This window comes from Vicugna pacos, chromosome X (genome assembly GCF_048564905.1).
Source record: "Vicugna pacos chromosome X, VicPac4, whole genome shotgun sequence".
Taxonomy (NCBI): domain Eukaryota; kingdom Metazoa; phylum Chordata; class Mammalia; order Artiodactyla; family Camelidae; genus Vicugna; species Vicugna pacos.
In genome coordinates, this window is record NC_133023.1 from 104,197,609 (window position 1) to 104,216,182 (window position 18,574).

At 59.1% G+C, this 18,574-nt stretch overlaps 2 protein-coding genes across 6 annotated transcripts; one reads left to right on the forward strand and one right to left on the reverse strand.

Moving 5' to 3' along the window:
* Nucleotides 1–3,288: 3,288 nt before the first annotated feature.
* Nucleotides 3,289–8,506, reverse strand: LOC140691869 (melanoma-associated antigen 10-like). 5 transcript variants are annotated; one of them, XM_072956176.1, is made up of 3 exons: nt 8,401–8,506; nt 4,792–4,932; nt 3,289–4,594 (listed from the first exon to the last, which is right to left on the reverse strand). In XM_072956176.1, the coding sequence occupies exon 3, from the start codon at nt 4,592–4,594 to the stop codon at nt 3,794–3,796; it is 801 nt and encodes a 266-aa protein (XP_072812277.1). In that variant the 5' UTR covers nt 4,792–4,932; nt 8,401–8,506; the 3' UTR covers nt 3,289–3,793. The 5 variants fall into 5 exon arrangements, with proteins under 5 accessions (XP_072812277.1, XP_072812279.1, XP_072812276.1 ...); XM_072956178.1 differs by lacking the exon at nt 8,401–8,506 and adding an exon at nt 8,066–8,322 and having other exon boundaries at nt 4,792–4,892; XM_072956175.1 differs by lacking the exon at nt 8,401–8,506 and adding an exon at nt 8,066–8,322.
* Nucleotides 8,507–14,798: 6,292 nt separating this feature from the next.
* On the forward strand, nt 14,799–17,709 carry LOC140691861 (melanoma-associated antigen 10-like). Its single transcript, XM_072956155.1, has 3 exons — nt 14,799–14,892; nt 16,428–16,496; nt 16,571–17,709. The coding sequence occupies exon 3, from the start codon at nt 16,649–16,651 to the stop codon at nt 17,447–17,449; it is 801 nt and encodes a 266-aa protein (XP_072812256.1). The 5' UTR covers nt 14,799–14,892; nt 16,428–16,496; nt 16,571–16,648; the 3' UTR covers nt 17,450–17,709.
* Nucleotides 17,710–18,574: the final 865 nt, after the last annotated feature.

Consider the following 18,574-nt stretch of genomic DNA (forward strand, 5'->3'; position numbering starts at 1 on the left):
TCACCACAGATGGCAGGACAGACAGGACAGCGGTCTGGGGGGACACGTGTTCTGTAGCCGCTGTGGTGACTGTTCTTCATAGTCACTGCACAGGGAGAGAGAATGGGACCTGGAAAGGCCCGTCTGCCGGGCTCCTAGGTCCTCATCCCAGCTCTGCCGCTAAGGAGAGGCGTCTGTCCTCTCTGAGGGCCACTCCCTGTTCCAGAAGGGGAGGGCAAGGGGTTCGAAAGAGATTCTCCCAAGGGGCCTTCGAGTCTGAGGGCTGTCGGCCTTCGTGGAGCTCCTAGGCCGAGACTGGAGCTTGGGCGCAGGTCTTTGTGCCTCTAAACAGGTTTACAGAGCACTTGTTCGGGTCACTCCCTCCTGCAGGGACGTGTCCTTAGAGTTCGAACTTCAGTGGAGGCCACGGGGGCGTCTCAGGAGGGGGCCCAAAGGCTGGGACATCGGCGGGCCGATCCCAGCCCTGTGGCCTCGCCTGCCGCCCGCTCCTTCCAGCCCTCCCTCACACCCTGGGTCTGGTGGGCCTGCCCCCTCACAGGTCTGCCTCCCTCCATCCCACGCACCCCTGCCCTCCCCGCCCCCGCCCCCGCCCCGGGCCGGCTGGGCCGTGGCTTTGTGTCGCGCCCCAGGGGTCGCTCTCAGCCATGGCTCAGGACACCTGTTACTCAGATACCAGCCCTCACGACGTCCAAGGCCTGCCTTTCCCAGCCTGGCCCGCCGGCCGCTGCGCCTGCCTTAGCCCCCGGTGTCCGCCAGCCCAGAGGACCCCCAACTGCTCTCCGTCACCGTCCATGGGCCCTGGGCCAGACCCGCACCCAGTCCCCGGCTGCTCTGGGACCCGCCAAGAACTCCCCTGTCTGGGCATGTCCTCAAGCTGCCTCGTCGGGTGGCAATGCCCGTCTCTATCCACAGGCCGCTCTGCATGTTGGGGCCCGGCTTCAAGGCCGGCCCGGCTTCAAGGCCACCTCGGCAGTCGGGTCTTCCTGTGGTCCCAAGCTCCCTCCCAAGGCTCCCACAGCCCGCCTTGCATGTCCAGTCCCAAGGTGGGGTGCTCCTGTCTCCCTGAGAGTTTGGGTATATCTGCCTCCCCCTCCAGACCCGGAAAGAGGTCCTTGAGGACAGCAGACTAGGACAGGACGTGAACGTGGTCCCCAGCGTATCTTGGAACGAACAAATTTGTATGTCGCCCAGGAGCTGGCTTCAGTGTCCTTGAAAGCAGCTGTGCACGGTCACTGCGACAGTTCGAGCAGGTCGGAGGGCGCCTGCCGTCCCTTGGCGGTGCTGAGCGCTCTGCGGCGCAGCGCCGTGGACTCTTCCCGTCTGACCCGGGGCAGGTGGCAGGGAAGGCCCGGCCCGGGCCGGGGAAGGTGGAGTCGTGGGCCTAGGATCCGCCTGACGGAGAAGTAGAGCCGGCCTGTGGTCCACTGCGGACGCCCGAGCCCACGGCCTCAGCCCAGACTGGGGGCCTTGTGTCTGCCCGGAAGCCACCTGCACCCCACAGGGACAGCAGCAAAGGGGAGTCTTCCTTGTCCAGTGATGACTCATTTCGTAGTTGTCCAAAGCCAAGGAGACCCGGGAAAGCCATCCTTAGAAGCTCAAATGGCACAGGGGCCGTCGGGTGCAATGCACTTTCCAAAGGAGCCCCAGGCAAGCTCTGTTACGGCCGCTCCCCTCCCCCACTGGGGACAGGGAGACGGTGTCAGGATGTTCCCTAGTGTTAACTTTTCTGCAGCTTCTGAAAAGTCTACGTTAGGGATGTTATCCCATAAGAAATGTGGCCTTCAAGACCCAGTCAACCACAAACCCAATCCCAGTCTCAAGCCCGGTCTCGCGCTCTGGCTCTCGCTCTGTCCCTGTGTCTGTCTCCGTGACTGTCTCTCTGTCTCTGTCTCTCTCTGTCTCTGCCTCTGCCTCTGTCTCTGTCTCTCTCTGTCTCTCTCTGTCTCTGTCTCTGTCTCTCTCTCCACACCCCCACCCCCTGTGATGACCAAGTCAGCAGGTCAGGTTCGAGTTGGCCAGGAGGGCCCCGGGGAAGGAGGGGACCAGGGCAGGGTGCTGTCGTGTGGGATAAGGGCTGGGACTGGACAGCAGTGCCACCAACTGGCAGGGTCAGCTCTCAAGAAACCGCAGACAGTCCTCACCCTGGCTTTGACTGTCACAGTCACCTTCCTTTCTTGGTCCAGCTTTTACTACCTGGGCCTCAGGATCCTACTTTCTGTCACCCGACAGACACCACGAGGACACTGAGGAGAGAAGTGGACTCTGGGTCAGGAGGTGGGCCGCAGGCTGCGATGGGTGGGCGCAGCGTGGGCTCTAGATGAATTCAGACCAGGGGTCTCGGCCCCACCCCGTCACTTACTAGCACGTGATCCTGGGAAGGTTCCCGAGCCCCACGACCTCAGGGTCTTCATCTGTGCAGTGGGCGGGTGTGAGGAGGCCCGTCCCGCAGGACTGCAGGGGTGCGTGTGATGTGCGCCAAGCACCTCGCGCGGGGCGCGCTGCCTGTTGGAACCGCGATGATTGGCAGGTGCTTCTGATTTTCTTTGGCCCCAGACCCTCCCACTCCCTCCTCTGGCACTTGGCTGGTTGGTTTGTTATCCAGGTCATGTTAGAGAACACGCAGCTCAGTAGGATGTGGAAGAGCTAATCAGCCAAAAAGCATGTCTCCTAAATGAAACTAAGTAAATTCTCCCGATTAGAGGCTAGGTTACACTGAGGGGTGGGGGAGGGTTCCCAGCTGGACTCAACACCGAGCTCCTACGAAGGGAGTCAAGGAACAACCTTTGCCCCCTCCCAGCCGCCCTTCCATCCGAACTGTGGCTTCTCAAACCCAAAACACGCCTTCTTCAAGTCTGGCCGCCGCCACCACCCGGCTTCATTACCGTCACCTCCCACAGAAGGAAGCCCAGCTTCCCAAAGCCCCCACCTGCCCTGGCTCTGCGCACTTGCACTTGGGTGCTCTCTCCCGGACCCCCTCCGCCTCGCCGCTTCTTTCCCTTGTTCTGTGGGACTTCAGGGACATGTCACCATCTTCCTGATGTGACTGGGCTCCTAGCCTGTCCTTCTAGGTGTGGGGTGTGTCTTGCTTTTCCTAGTGTCCCCACTAACACAGAGCCCTCCGGACAGCAGAGGCTCGGTGAATGTGTGCGGATGAAGTGAGATGGTGAGCAGGGATCCTGTTGATTCACACTGATTTTCTCCTACTTTCTTAAATAACCCATGGAAACCCAATTAAACATAGGGATATTACACGTATAAAATGACAAACAAGAAGGGGTAAGAAGCAAGTTAATTATTTTTACTTTTATTGTTCTAAATCTTCCCTCATCTGTATCATTGCTAATTACTCTCACATTTCCCAAACAATTCTAATTGCAATTCCATATTATGTCATCCAGGATGACCAAAAAAAAAAAAAAAGAGAGAGAGAGAGAGAGATTTCAGTCTCCTTTACAGAAGAGGAAGACTGTTGTGTTTGAACTGGATAAGCATACACACGTTGTGATCACTGTCATTCACAAAGTTAGATACTGAAGCTTATTAAATCTTCTATTAATAGGAACAGCACTGAAAAACACCTACAGGAAACAAAGATCAATTTCCATGTCACCGTAAAGGACGGGAGGAGCCCAGAGATGCTGTACGCCGTGCCCCCCGAGCTGGCCCGGGCCCTCACTCCTTCCAAGGCTGACTGCTCGCTCTGCAAACACAGGGTGAAGGATGGGCTCCCTTCCTGCCCGGCAGGAGAAGCTGCTGGACAGGGGCCTGGAAGGAGCGCGGCTGCAAGTCTGGCTCAGGCCCCCTCTTCCTCATTGCTCACGGCCTCCTCAGACAGGGACGGGAAGGAAATGGGACCCTCACTGTTGAGTCTAAACAAATGCTCCAGGACTTGCAGCTTGCTGGTCTCCGCGTGGGCCCGGGGCCCCCACAGGAACTCGTGGCGAGCGGGATCGCTGTTGGCCACCTGCCGGTACTCCAGGTACCCCTCCTGCACCCACGCTTTGGTGATCAGCTCCCTGGGCTCCCCGTAGATGAAGTGCTCCCTCCCAGGATACACCCCCATGACACCGAGTGCTCCCCACACCTCTTCCTCAGGCACCCCCCCTCCCCCCAGGACGATGACACCCAGAAGTATCACCAGGAGGCCGTTCTTGGGCATGCTCTGCTCACCACCCTGCATCCCATCACAGGTGAGGCCCAGGGTGGGGACCAGGATGTACAAGTGCTCCTTGGGGTCCACCTCCTTCACATCCACCCCAAAGACCAGCTGCATGCACTCAGAGGCCTGGCTGAAGACCGCAGGGAAGTGGTCCTGGTATTCTCTGAGGATACTCAGCATTTCTGCCCTGGTGGTCGGCTGCTTCCGGTGATACTTGAGGAGCAGGAAGCTCACCAGGTCAGCCATCATTGAAAGCTCTGCACCTTGGCGCAGGGACTCGGCACCGGCAGAGTAGGAAGAGGAGACTGAGGAGGAGCAGGGGTACCGGGGGGATGCGGCCCCCTCCTGCTCAGCCTCCAGCTGCTGCACATCCACCAGGCCCTGGGCGTCTCTTGGGTCCTGAAGGTCTTCCACAGCCTGGCGGAGCTCACTCATCTGAACCAGGGACATAATGACAGGTGTTGGCAGCTGACAGGAGTCTGGGCAGCGGTGACAGGTGGGGACCCAGTGGCCTTGTGGGAGGACAAGCTTATCGACCTTCCCAGGGTTTCTAGGGCTGAACGAGGTTTACTTTGGTGTCCCATCTTTGTTGTGGGCGTGCGGGTCCCCTCACCCTTCCCTCGGGCCCTCACCTTGACTCCTGGGAGGACCCGGGACTCTTCTCTCTGTCGCCAAGGCGTGGTTCCTTCAGATAGGATCTGACCCGTCCTCTCACACCAAGGTCCTCACCTCCCTGAAAGCCGGGAGAGAAAGGAGAGGAGGCCCCTTCCCTGCTGTGATTCAGGACAAGGATACCTCTGGTCATTGACTTTGGTTTCTCTGCACAGTTCCTTGTTCACAGCTCCCAAAGCCCTTGGGATGTCCTCAGTGTTGAGAGTGATGAATGTGCTGTTTTTGTTTTTCATGTGAATGAGATGTGTTTGCAAAGCACCTAAAATGGGGCTGGTTGCCAGAAGAGCCAATCATGTGATTAAAAGTTTGGATCTTTTGGCCCCTCCCCAGCACCACCAGGGAGGGGAGAAAGGCTGGAGATTTGAGTTCAATTGCCAATGGCCAATGGTTTAACCAATCGTGCTTATGTAATGAAGCCTCCGTCAAACCCCAAGAGGATGGGTTTGGAGAGCTTCTGGGTTGGTGAGCAGGTAGAGAGCTGGGGCAAGTGGCACTGTCTGAGAGAGCGGGGAAGTCGGCCCCGCTCCCGCACACCTTGGCCCTAGCACCTCTTCCATCTGGCTCTTCGTGACTCATGCCCTTTATGTTCAGCTGGTGATCTAGGAAGTAATACGTTTGTCAGAGACCTGTGAGCCACTCTAGCAAATCAACCAAACCTGAGGAGGAGGGCGTGGCAACCTCTGGAGGTCTTTCAGAAGGACACGTCTTTCAGAAGGACAAGTAACAGCCTCGACTTGTCACCAGCGGTGGAAACCCAAGGAGGAGGGAGTTGGAATCCCCAACCTACAGCTGGCCATTTAGCAGCACAGGGAAGAACCTTGCCTTGCGGTGGGCTTCTGAAGTGGTGGGGGGAGGGCAGTCTTGGAGGACTGAGCCTGAACCAGAGGGTCTGATGCCATCTCTGGCTAGACGGTGTCAGAACGCAGTTGAATTCTTGAACACTCTGCTGCTGTCTGAGAACTGTTGTTGGTCCGGGGAACCTCTCCCCTACGTGGAAACTGGTCCCAGGATCCATTTACACAACATCCACCCCCAGCCCCCCGAAAAAACCAGAAGCACTGGCAGCGGGGATCGGCCCCTCTGCCCTGGGCGGAGGTGCCCTCAGTGCCTGGAGGCCATGCATCTCACTCCCGCCAGGGCCTGCTCTTCCCCCCTGCCCCCACCTGGGATGACGAGTTGACATCTGCCCGTCAGACCCAGACCTCAACTCCCTGAAGACTCCCACCTTCCCACCCAGGATGGAAGTGAGCACGGCACTTAGGGCCACCACTGACTGTTCCTTCCAGGGCTGGGAACACGGGTCAGCTGGACCCGGTGGGGTCCTTCCTCTCCTGAGATGGCGGGGTACATTTGGTCCTCACGGAGAGTCCTTGCCTTGACACGTGGGATATCCTAGGACCGCTCCCTCTGCTGGCCTGATGCTTCCCCTCAGACCAAGGTCCTCACACCCTGAGATACCCCACCCCCAACCACGTGACGGAAGTGATGGCAGGCCCCATCCGGCCAGACCTGACTGGGGACTCCTAGGGCTGAAACAGCTCAAGCCGGACACTGTAAGTTCCCATCTCTTTTGGGGTGAGGGTCTCCTCATGCCCTGCATCCACCCAAAGGGTCCTTTTCCTGAGCCCTGGCACATCCTGTGAGTCCTTCTGCTGCTGACCGGTTGTGGCTCCTTCTGCCAACCTCAGAACTAGGTCTGAATTCCCTGAGAGCCTGGGGCAGAGGTGAGGGGGCAGCACCATTGGCCACTCCTGCCCAGGGACTTCAGGGATGACAGGGGGCAGGGCCGGATTCTGTGGGCTCGCTCTCTACTCTCAGTATCAAGACATTCACATTTACGCCCAGCAAGTCCTGGAACCCTCCCCTCCGCTAACATGAGGTTGTCCCCTGCAGGCCGACACCACCATCGCACTGAGTTTGAGGATAAAGTGGGGAGGTGATGCCTCCTGACTTACACCCGGGCCTCCCAGGAAGGACCAGAGGAGCAAGTTTCTGTTGAGGCCCCCTCTACCTGGGGAGGGGGTCTGCCCAGTCCTACTGGGGGTTCCGGGGAGACCACCCTCTGCACATCTGAGCCACACTCCTCAGACCAGGGACTTCACCTCCCAAGGACCTCTGAGTAAGAGGTCAGAAAACATCTCACCTGGTCACCCTGCTCTGGGGCCTCCAAGACCCAGCACAAGGGCAAAGGCTCCCTCACGGTCCTCACATTGCCCCCTGGTAATTTAGGATTCTGTCCTCTGCCCATCTGACGCCCCGCCCCTCATACCAGGAGCCCTGTCCCTCTGAGACCGGGATGTCAGGAAATGCTGCCTTTGGTCATCCTGCCCTATAGCCCCCCATGGCCGACTCTGTTCCGGGGTGCAGGGTCTCTTGGTCCTCCCTCAGGGTCCTCACCTTGACTACCAGGGGGACCGGGGATACCCTGCTCTGCATACCTGAGGTCCCCCCTCCTTATATTAAGGCCCCAGTCTCTCTGAGACCCGGATGGGGAAGTCGAGACACCAAAGAGCAACGTGTGCTCATCTCGCCCTGGGGCCTCCCAGGGATAAAAGCAGGGGCAGGATCGGTTCGGCGGGTCCCCACTGATCTGGGGTCTCTGGTTCCCTCAGTCCTCCCTCAGGATCCTCACCGTGACGCCAGGCAGGAACGGGGATTCCCACCTCAGCCCATCTGAGGCCCCGCCCCTCAAACCTGGGCCCCATTCCCTCTGAGACGCGGATGTCAGGAAATGTGCCTGTGGTCATGCCACCCTATGATCTCCCAGGAACGACTCTGTACTGGGGTCCAGGGTCCCGCAGTCCTCCCTCACAGTCCTTGCTCACTGTCCTGACAGGCCCTCCGCCCTGCGTTTCCCAAGCTGAGGCTTCGCTCCCCACAGCAGCGCCCCAGTCCCTCCGAGGCCCGGATGCGGAAGTCCCGGCACGCTGCCGTGGGCTCGTCCGGCCTGAGGCCTCCGAGGGCTGACTGCCGGGGTAGATATCTTGGGGTCCCCTCAATTCTGGAGTCCAGGGTGTCCCCAGTCCTTCCTCAGGGTCCTCACCTCGGCGCCCGGCAGGAACTGGGATTCTCTCCTCAGCCCACCCGAGGCCCCGCCCCTCAAACCAGGTCCGCAGTCCCTCTGAGACCCGGATGTCAGGAAATGCTGCCTGAGGTGATCCGGCCCCATGACCTCCCGGGACCGACTCTGTGCTGGGGTCTCTGGTCCCCTCAGGCCTCCCTCAGGGTCCTCACCTTGACGCCCGGCAGGAACTGGGATTCTCCACTCTGCCCCCTTGAGCTCCCCCTCCTTGTACTACATCCCGACTCCGTCTGAGACCCGGATGCGGAAGTCAGGGCACGCTGCCATGTGCTCATCAGCACAGGGCCTACCAGGGCTGACTGCAGGGGTAGATAGCTTGGGGTCCCCTCTATTCTGGAGTCCAGAGTCTCCTAGATCCTCCCTCAAGGTCCTCAGATTCACTCAGGCGGCATGGAGCCTCCCTTCAGCCCACCCGAGGCCCCGCCCCTCAAACCAGGTCCGCAGTCCCTCTGAGACCCGGATGTCAGGAAATGCCGCCGGTGCTCACCCTGCCCTGTGGCCTCCAAGGTGCAACACTGTCCCGGGGTGCAGGATCCCTCCGTTCTCCCTCGGGGTCCTCACCTTGACTCAGGCGGCATGTGATCTCCCCTCTGGCCACCCGAGGCCCCGCCCCTCATCCCAGGACCCCCGTCCTTCCGAGACCCGGATGTCAGGAAGTCAGGACCCCACGAGTGCTCATCCCACCCAGGCCCTCCCAGGGCTGACAGCAGGGGCGGGGATCTGTGGGGCCCCTTCTGTCCTCCCTCAGCGTCCTCAGCTTGAGCCCCATCAGGTCCTGGGACGCCCCCTTGTTGACCCGAGCCCACACCCTCACACCAAGGCCCTCACTGCCCTGAGACCCCCCAGGGGAGTCTCTGGACTCACATGAGGCCACCAGGCCCAGGGCTTCCCAGGACTGTGGACGCCAGGGGCTGAGATGGATTCCATGGGTTCCCTCAGCCCTCCCTCTGCTCCTCACCTGGACTCCTGGCTGGGCCTGGACACCTCCCTCTGCCCACCTGAGCTTGGTCCCCTTGGACTCAGACCCTCCAGAGCCAGGACACCAGAGAGGGAAGCAGGGATGAGGGGGTGGGGATCTGATCCTTGCAACCCTGCCTGGGGTCTCCCAGGGGTGACCGCAGAACCGACCTGGATGCCTGCAAACCGAGTCCCCACACACGGTTCTACCTTGACTCCTGGCAGCGCTGGGCTCCTTCACTAGCAAACCTGAAGCCGGCCTCCCTCACCCAGGCCCTCACCTCACTCACCTCCCAAGGTTGGGGCATCAGTGCCCATCACATCTGGACCCCGAGCCCAGGGGTTTCCGAGGGCTGTCGGGGGTGGGGCGGAGGTGGATTCCCTGGGGGCCTCAGTCTCCTGTGTCCTCACCTTGCCTCCTGACAGGACTTGGGAGCCGCCCTCTACCCTCCTGAGACTGCGTCTCTCAGACCTAGCCTCTGACTCCCCGAGTTCACTGAAGAAATGGGGGCCGGGGAATGATCAGCCTGACAGCCCCGCCCGGGGGTCCCCAGGATTCTGGTGCGGGGCCGATTTGCATTCTTAGGGTCCCTGTGTTGTGGGGTGGTTGGACCCCTCTGTCCTTACCCCGGAGGGCCCTCACCCACCCTCGCACACAAAAGCTGCAGTCCCAGCAAAGATGCTGGAGGGGACCTGCCTCCTGGTGACCGTGAAGGGGCAGAGAGCAACACACCTTCCCTCGCGGGCTCCCCGACAACTAGCCTGACTTCGTAGACGGTCTATTCGAAAGACTTACCTTTTCCTGAAGAGGCTGAGCAGTGGCAGGGGAGTTGCGGATCCCTTGGGTTGATGACTGGATAATAGTACGTGTTCCAGAGCCGTGATTTTCACTTGTTAATTCTCATCCATAGTAAGAACTACATTTTTCATCTGCAGCTACTGTGCGTGTATCTATATCATGTCTAGACTGTATGTGCTTATGTACACGTACATCCACACACCACACACATGGACCAAACATGCCACGTGTGCCCCATGTGGAAACCTGGGCAGTTCCCAGACACAGGTGCCTGCCCTGGGCCCTGAGGCGCGGATCCCCGTCCCCTTGCGGGAGCCCTGAGAGCCCACCGGACCCGAGGGCACCATGCTTTGAACTACAGGCCTGCCGCCTGCCTGACACCCCATCTGCCCAGGGCAGTGAGCCTGCAGGAGAACGTGGGCCCCCCAGTCGGCTGGGAGAGAAGCCGAGCAGAGTGGGCAGGAGGAAGTGGGAGCAGGGCCCCAGCCTGAACACAAGAGCAGACTTCAGAGGGCCGAGCCTTTACCCCCACGTCCAGGAGCCTTCTCCATCCTCACACCCTCTGTCCTAGACCCAGACCCGCCTCCTGGGGCCCCGTCTCCATTTCAGGATGGATGGTGATCCCGCGGGGCTGGGACAGGCCACGTGGGCAGAATCCGGTGTCAGGCTCTCCTGAGCACCGATGCCTGGCTTCCCTGTGTTCTCAGCTACGTGGCATGAGGCACCAGCTGGTAGGACAGCGTGCAGGACAGCTGGGGCCCCCGTGAGTGTTGGCGAGTCGGCTCAGACCAGTGGGGCACAGGGCTTTCGACACACACAAAGCTCAGACTGAATGTGTGTCCTGCGGCCGCTAAGCCGAGCCAGTCGTGGAAACCGTCTGTGCCTCGATTTCTGCCCGTCAAACGGGCATAGTGATCGTACCCGTTGAAAGCACTGGTGCGCGTTTACACACGGTGTGGCCTGTCCCTACAATGTCTGGGCCAAGGACGTGGACAGTAGATGCAGCTGTTGTCACTGTGCGTGTACGATGTGCCTTCCCCACAGTGTGAGGCTTCTGAACCAGTGTGTATCTCCCGGTCCACTGACTCAGGTGGGTTTCCTCTTCTCACCGCCGCTCTGTTATTGAGAATGGGACCCCTCGCGTGCCAGAAGTGCTTAGACATGACATAGCTTGTTCTAGACCCAGCATGGGTGACGCTCAGGGGCCCTGGACCAGCACAGGGGAATGGACTGTGCTGAGGGGCTTGGCCCTGGGGAGGAGGCATCAGGACCTCTGCAGGTGCTCCGTCCTGATCCACACAGCCCACCACAGAGCTCTGTGAGCGAGGGTGTTCTGGGGACTCTCTGAGTGTCAGGGAAAGTTTCCACCGTCGGCCTTTCCCCTGGCCCCCCGAGGAAACGTTTCCTCACCCAGAGCCACATTCCAAGTTCTCACGGTCACAGCTCCGACTTGGAGGATGTGCCCGCCACGTGGTTGCTTCAGAAGCGTTTGGGCTCACACACGGTCTCTCAAGGTGGGAACCAATCTGAGTTACCTAGAGCCATCCTAAATTCTTTTCCTCTGAGCTTTCCAGTTGCCTCTTCTGCTTTTCCTCCTAGAAAGAGGAATAGGAATGATGTCCAGAGGACAAAATCTTGCACACACAGTGTGACTGAAGCTGCCTCCTGATGCTTTGGGCAGGAGTCTCAAAATCTTTAGCTTGACTGTGCCTTTCCCAGCTTGATACCTAGTGATCAACAGGTGTGAGGAGTCACTTGATGATCACACACACACACACATCGTAACTAGACACGTACTGGAATTGGGAAAATCTGGTACAGTGACAACACCAAATGCTGGGGAGGATTTGGAGCAGCAGGAACTCCCATTCATTGCTGGTGGGAATACAAGATGGTACAGCTACATTGGAACAGCTTGGCAGGTTCTTATAAAAGTAAACAAACTCTTACCGTATGATCCAGAAACCATATGGGTATTTACCCAAAGAAGTTGAAAACTTGTGTCCGCACAGAAACCTACACATGGATGTTTATAGCAGCTTTACTTAGAACTGCCAAACTATAGATGCAAACAAGAGGTCCTTACGTCGGTCAATAAATACACTTTGGTATGTGCAGGAAATGGAGTGTCGCCCAGTGCAAAAAAGAAATGAGTTATCAAGCAAGGAATAGACATGAAGAACCTTCGATGCAATTACAAACTGAGTGATTCTGAAAAGGCAACATACGGTATTATTTCAACTATGTGACGTTCTGTGAAGGCAAAATGATGGAGACGCTAAGAAGATGAGTGTTTGCAGGCGCTGTGGGGAGAGGAATGAATAGGCGCTGTACAGCACAGGGTGGTTAGTGACGTGAAATAGTCTGCATGATACCCCAGTGATGAGGGCATGTCATACACGTTTGCCAAAACCCAGGGAATGTGCAACAGCAAGAGTGAACCCCAAGGGAAACTCTAATTTCTAGGTGACAACGTAGGTCCATCAATTCTGACACATGGACGACTCTGGTGGGTTGCTGATAAGGAGGCAGGCTATGTAGGTGTGGGGGCGGGAAGTAAATGGGAAATCCCTGTACCTTCTCTTTGTTATTCTGTGCACCTAAAGGTGCTATAAAAATAAAGGCTTTAAAATAACATGAGGACACCCGAAGGGATGACTGCTGTCTGTGGGGAGCTGACTCCTCTGTTGCGGGATGGCGGGGGCAGCAGGGAGTGGGGGAGGGGCTGTGGGCTGCACAGACGCAGATGGCAGGACCGGTAGGAGGAAAGATCTCCCGCTTCTGAGCGGTTTCGTGCCTACAGCTGGGGCAGGGCCCCGGACACACATGCCTCAGCCCTGGGGCTCTACCGGGACAGCAAGAAAGATGGGTCAGTTGAGGCATTTCCCTCCTGAGACTCTGCTAATACCCACCTGACATCAAACCTGGGTGAGGACTGGCCTGTGCAAAACACGTCACTTAAACAGAACGTAAGGAAGACACGGACAATAAGGTGGCGGTACCAGAGCCATTCACACGTGGTTATAGCAGGTGCACTTTTACACCTTAAGTATGTATACCGTCTGCACGTACATACGAACCCTCGTAAAATATAAACATGCATCCAGATACACGCGTTAGTGCATACACAGGTGGTGCGTGGATGTACGCGTACATAAGCACACACAGCCTACACACGTGTCATAGATACACGCACAGTAGGTGCAGATGAGAAACGTACTTCTTACTATGCATGAGAATTAACAAGTGAAAGTCACGGCTCTGGAACAGGTACTATTACCTAGTCATCAACGCAAGGGATCCGCAACTCCCCTGCCACTGCTCAGCCTCTTCAGGAAAAGGTAAGTCTTTCAAACAGACCGTCTCCGAAGTCAGGTTGGTGGTCGAGGAGGCCCCGAGGGAAGGTGTGTTGCTCTCTACCCCTTCACGGTCACCAGGAGGCAGGTCCCCTCCAGCATCTTTGCGGGGACTGCAGCCTTTGTGTGCGAGGATGGGTGAGGACCCTCCTGGATGAGGACAGAGGGGTCCAAATACCCCACAACAGAGGGTCCCTAAGAATGCAAACCGGCCCCACGTGGGAATCCTGGGGGCCCCCGGATGGGGCTGTCAGGCTGAACAGTCCCCGGCCCCCACCTCCTCAGTGAACTCGGGGAGTCAGAGGCTAGGTCTGAGAGACGCAGTCTCAGGAGGGCAGAGGGTGGCTCCCAGATCCTGTCAGGAGTCAAGGTGAGGACACAGGAGACTGAGGACCCCAGGGAATCCACCTCCGGCACCCCTACCTGCCCCCGACAGCCCTGGCAGACTCCAGGGCACTGGGTCCGGATGTCACGTGCACTGATGCCCCACCCTTGGGAGGTGAGAGAGGTGAGGTCCTGGGTGAGGGAGGCCGGCTTCAGGTCTGCACAGGGAAGGAGCCCAGTGCTGCCAGGAGTCAAGGTAGAACCGTGTGAGGGGACGCGGGGGCGGGGGCAGGCATCCAGGACGGTTTTGCGGTCTCCCCTGGGAGACTCCAGGCTGGGTTGCGAGGATCAGATCCCCACCCCCTCATCCCCACTTCCCTCTCGGGGGTCCTGGCTGTGGAGGGTCGGAGTACAATGGGATCATAATCTGTTGGGCAGAGGGAGAGGCCCAGGCCCAGGCCCAGCCTCGAGCCCAGGTGAGGAGCAGAGGGAGGGCTGCGGGATCCCCGGGGAATCCATCTCAGCCCCTGGCGTCCACAGTCCTGGGAAGCCCTGGGCCTGGTGGCCTCATGTGAGTCCACAGACTCCTCTGGGGGTCTCAGGGCAGTGAGGGCCTTGGTGTGAGGGTGTGGGCTCGGGTCAACAAGGGGGCGTCCCAGGACCCGGCCAGGGCTGAAGCTGAGGACGCTGAGGGAGGACAGAAGGGGCCCCAAAGATCCCCGGCCCTGCTGTCAGCCCTGGGAGGGCCAGGGTGGGATGAGCACTCGTGGGGTCCTGACTTCCTGACATCCGGGTCTCGGAGGGACTGGGGTCCTGGGATGAGGGGCGGGGCCTCGGGGGTTCCAAGGGGTGGCTACATGCCGCCTGAGTCAAGGTGAGGACCCCGAGGGAGAACGCAGGGATCCTGCACCCCGGGACAGTGTTGGACCTTGGAGGCCACAGGGCAGGGTGACCACCGGCGGCATTTCCTGACACCCGGGTCTCCGAGGGACTGGGGTCCTGGGGTGAGGGACGGGGCCTCGGGTGGCCAGAGGCTAGACGACATGGCGCCTAAGTGACGACCCTGAGGGAGAACTGAGGGGTCCCCGAACCCGGAAAAGAGGCCATCCCACAGACAGGGAACCTTGCTAGCAGCTGTCCGGAGGCCCGAGGGCAGGACAGGCCCACGTGTTGTGCCCTGACTGCGGCACCCTGGCCTCAGAGAGACCGGGGACTTAGTGTGAGATGGCGGGGAACGCTCAGATCTGCAGAGGAGAGAATCCCACGTTCCACTGGGAGTGAAGGTGAAGAACGCGAGCGAGCAGTGAGGGACCCTGGACCCCAAAACACAGTCGGTCCTGGGAGGTCATGGGGCGGGATCACGTCAGGCAGCATTTCCTGACATCCGGGTCTCAGAGGGACTGGGGTCCTGGGATGAGGGGCGGGGCTTCGGGGGTTCCAAGGGGAGGCTACATGCCGCCTGAGTGAAAGTGAGGACCCCGAGGGAGAACGGAGGATTCCTGCACCCCGGGACAGTGTTGGGCCTTGGAGACCTTGGGGCAGGGTGAGCACCGGCTGCATTTCCTGCCATCCGGGTCTCAGAGGGGCTGGGGTCTTGGGGTGAGGGGCGGGGCTTCGGGTTGCCAGAAGGTAGACCACATGCTGCCTGAGTCAAAGTGAGGACCCTGAGTGAGGAAGGAAGGGCCCCGGAACCCAGAAAAGAGACCATCCACAGACAGGGAACCTTGCTATCAGCTGCCCAGAGGCCCGAGGGCAGGACAGGCCCACGTGTTGTGTCGTGACTGCGGCTCCCTGGTCTCAGAGAGACCGGGGACTTTGTGTGAGGTGGCGGGGAACCCTCAGATCTGCAGAAGAGAGAATCCCAGGTCCCACTGGGAGTGAAGGTGACGACTGCGAGCGAGCAGTGAAGGACCCTGGACCCCAAAACACAGTCGGTCCTGGGAGGTCATAGGGCGGGATCACGTCAGGCAGCATTTCCTGACATCCGGGTCTCCGAGGGACTGGGGTCCAGGGATGAGGGGCGGGGCCTCGGGTGGGCAGAGGGGAGACGACATGCCGCCTGAGTGACGACGCTGAGGGAGAACTGAGGGGACCCGGGACCCAGAAGATAGGCCACCCCACAGAAAGGCGCCCTTGCTATCAGCTGTCCGGAGGCCCGAGGGGAGGTCAGGCCCACGAGGTTTGTCCTGACTTCCGCATCAGGGTCTCAGAGAGACTGGGGACATAGCGAAAGGGAGGCGGGGATCTCAGGTCTGCGGAGGCGAGAATCTCAGAGCCGCCTGGGAGTGAGGGTGACGACCGCGACTTAGCATTCAGGGACCCTGGACCCCAGAACAGAGCCAGTCCTGGGAGACCACGGGGCGGGATGACCTCAGGCAGCAGTTCGTGAAATGCGGTTCTCGGAGGGACTGGCGTCTTGATATGACGGGCGGGGCCTCAGGTGGGCTGAGGGGGTAATCTCAGCTCCTGCCAAGACTCAAGGTGAGGACCCCGAGGGAGGAGTGAGGGGACCATAAACCCCAGAACAGAGGGGACGCAACCGATCCTGCCCCTGCTGTCAGCCCTGGGAGGCCCCCAGGCGGGATGAGCACACGTGGTGTGTCTTGACTTCCGCATCCAGGGCTCAGAGAGACCGGGGACTTATTATAAGGAGGGGCACTCAGGTGGTTGGAGAGCAGAATCCCAGGTCCCGCTTGGAGTCACGGTGAGGACCCTGAGCTAGCGGGGACAGGACCTCCCACCCTAGAAGACTGGGAACCTGCCAGAGCCCAGGCCTCCTGCCAACACGCGGGTCCAGGGCTGTGCCACAGTGTAGACCCGAGGTCTCCCCTCCTTTCTCTCCCAGGGGCTCCAGACACCGGGAGGTGAAGGCCTCGGTGTGAGACACGTGTCCTCGGGTCACAGAGCACAGGAGGCCGGCAGTGCCAGCTGAGGTGTGGGCCCTGAGTGTGTACCCGGGGGCTCCCAGAACAGAGGGGAACCCACAAGGCCAACGTCCACTCCACACACCCCCTGTTGCCCCCAGAACCTCGGCTGTGCCGGCTGCACCCTGAGGAGTTGCCTCACTTCCCCCGACAGGTTCACAGACGACCGTCCACCAGCAGGAGAGCCCCTGTGAGGCCGAGGGCACCCCTGGAGAGGAGACCAGTAAGTGGCCTTTGTCAGAGCCCCCCAGGGTGGGTTTCTCAGCCCAGCCTGCTGACACACCCTCTCTCCCCCAGGCCCGTGGGTCCCCATTTGTCACCCCTTCCCTCGCTCCTCTCGGCTGCCCGACACCACTCATCGTGCCTCCCGTTGAGATGAGTGAGCTCCGCAAGGCTGCGGAAGACCTTCAGGACCCGAGAGACTCCCGGGGCCTGATGGATGTTCAGCAGATGGAGGCTGAGCGGGAGGGGGGCGCATCCCCCTGGTCCTCCTCCTCCTCAGTCTCCTCTTCCTACTCTGCCTGTGCCGTGTCCCTGCTCCATGATGCAGCGCCTTCGATGGTGACTGACCTGGTGGGTTTCCTGCTCCTCAAGTATCACCGGAAGCAGCCGACCACCAGGGCAGAAATGCTGAGTATCTTCCTCAGAGAATACCAGGACCACTTCCCTGCGGTCTTCAGCCAGGCCTCTGAGTACATGCAGCTGGTCTTTGGGGTGGATGTGAAGGAGGTGGATCCCGGGGGCCACTGGTATGTCCTGGTCCCCACCCTGGGCCTCACCTGTGATGGGATGCTGGGCGATGGGCAGAGCATGCCCAAGAACGGCCTCCTGGTGATGCTCCTTTGCATGATCCACCTGGAGGGAGAGCGCCTCCCTGAGGAGGAGGTGTGGGGAGCACTGAGCAAGCTGGGGCTGCGTGCTGGGAGGGAGCACTTCATCTACGGGGAGCCCAGGGAGCTCATCACCAAAGTGTGGGTGCAGGAGGGGTACCTGGAGTACCGGCAGGTGGCCAACAGCGATCCCGCTCGCTTCGAGTTCCTGTGGGGCCCCCGGGCCCACGCGGAGATCAGCAACTTGCAAGTCCTGGAGCATTTACACAGGGCCAGTAGACGGGGTCCCAGTTCCTTCCCATCCCTGTCAGATGAGGCTGCTAGTGATGAGGAAGAGGAGGCCTGAGCCAGACTTGCAGCCGGGCTCCTCCAGGCCCCTGTCCAGCAGCTTCTCCTGCCGGGCAGGAAGGGAGTCCATCCTTCACCCTGTGTTTGGAGAGCGAGCAGTCAGCCTTCTAAGGAGTGAGGCCCCAGGCCAGGTGGAGTATAGTCTTTGTTGGTTAGTATTCCTTACGATTACAAAGAAATTTGTCTCTGTTTTATCAGAAATCTTTTAAGTGCTGATCCTCTTAATAGAAGGAATAAATGTTGTCAGTGTCTCTGTCAGTGACGTCTATCTCTCGTGTATTTTTGCGGATCCATTCAAGTCTAAGAGTTTTCCTATTTTGTAAAGCAACATGATTAACCTTCCAGATTAGTTTGCATTCCTGGACGAGGTAACGTGGTATCTGGATGAAGTTTCCCTGGAAATATGAAAGGAGTTATCGATGGAATTGACGTGGGTCAGTCAATGGAGAAATACATGTAAAAAATATATTGTTTGACCTAATTTTTTCATTCACCTCTGTCATTCTATAAAACAAACAAAACAAAACCAAAAAAACCCATATACATGGACATATCTATCTATCTATCTCTTGGATTTTCTTGGCTAGTAAAGAAAGGAGAAATGTAGTGTGAATCAGTAGGATCCCTGCTCAACATTTCATTTATTCCGCAGATGTTCGCTGAGCCTCTGCTCTCTGGAGGGCTCGGGGTTAGCAGCGGGGACAGTCGGAAAAGCAGGACAGCCCACACCTAGGATAGTCTAGGAGCCGCAGTCACGTCGGGACGTTGGTGAAATGTCTCCTAAGTCCCACAGGGCAAATAAAAATAGGGCGAGGGGTTGGGGGTGCGGGAAAGAGCACCCAAGTGTAAGTGCCCAGCGCCAGGGCAGTTCGGGGCTTTGGGAAGGTGGGGGGACGGGGGTCCTTCTGTGGGAGGTGATGGTAATGAAGCTGGGTGGTGGCGGCAGGCAGACGTGCAGACGGCACTTGTTAGTGGTGAGAGGAACGTGTCAGGTGGGAGGTTGCTCTGAGCAGTCCCTCTGGGATCGTGGATACATCTCCTGGGCGAGAGGGGAAGATGCACTTTGTTCAGGGATGCTTAGAGACCTGGTTATCCTGCCTGAGCTGCTAGGACACTCAGAATG

Excerpts from the sequence above, each read along its gene's own strand:
- LOC140691869 (XM_072956176.1), bottom strand. The coding sequence starts at position 4,594 with ATGAGTGAGCTCCGCCAGGCTGTGGAAGACCTTCAGGACCCAAGAGAC.
- LOC140691861 (XM_072956155.1), top strand. The coding sequence starts at position 16,649 with ATGAGTGAGCTCCGCAAGGCTGCGGAAGACCTTCAGGACCCGAGAGAC.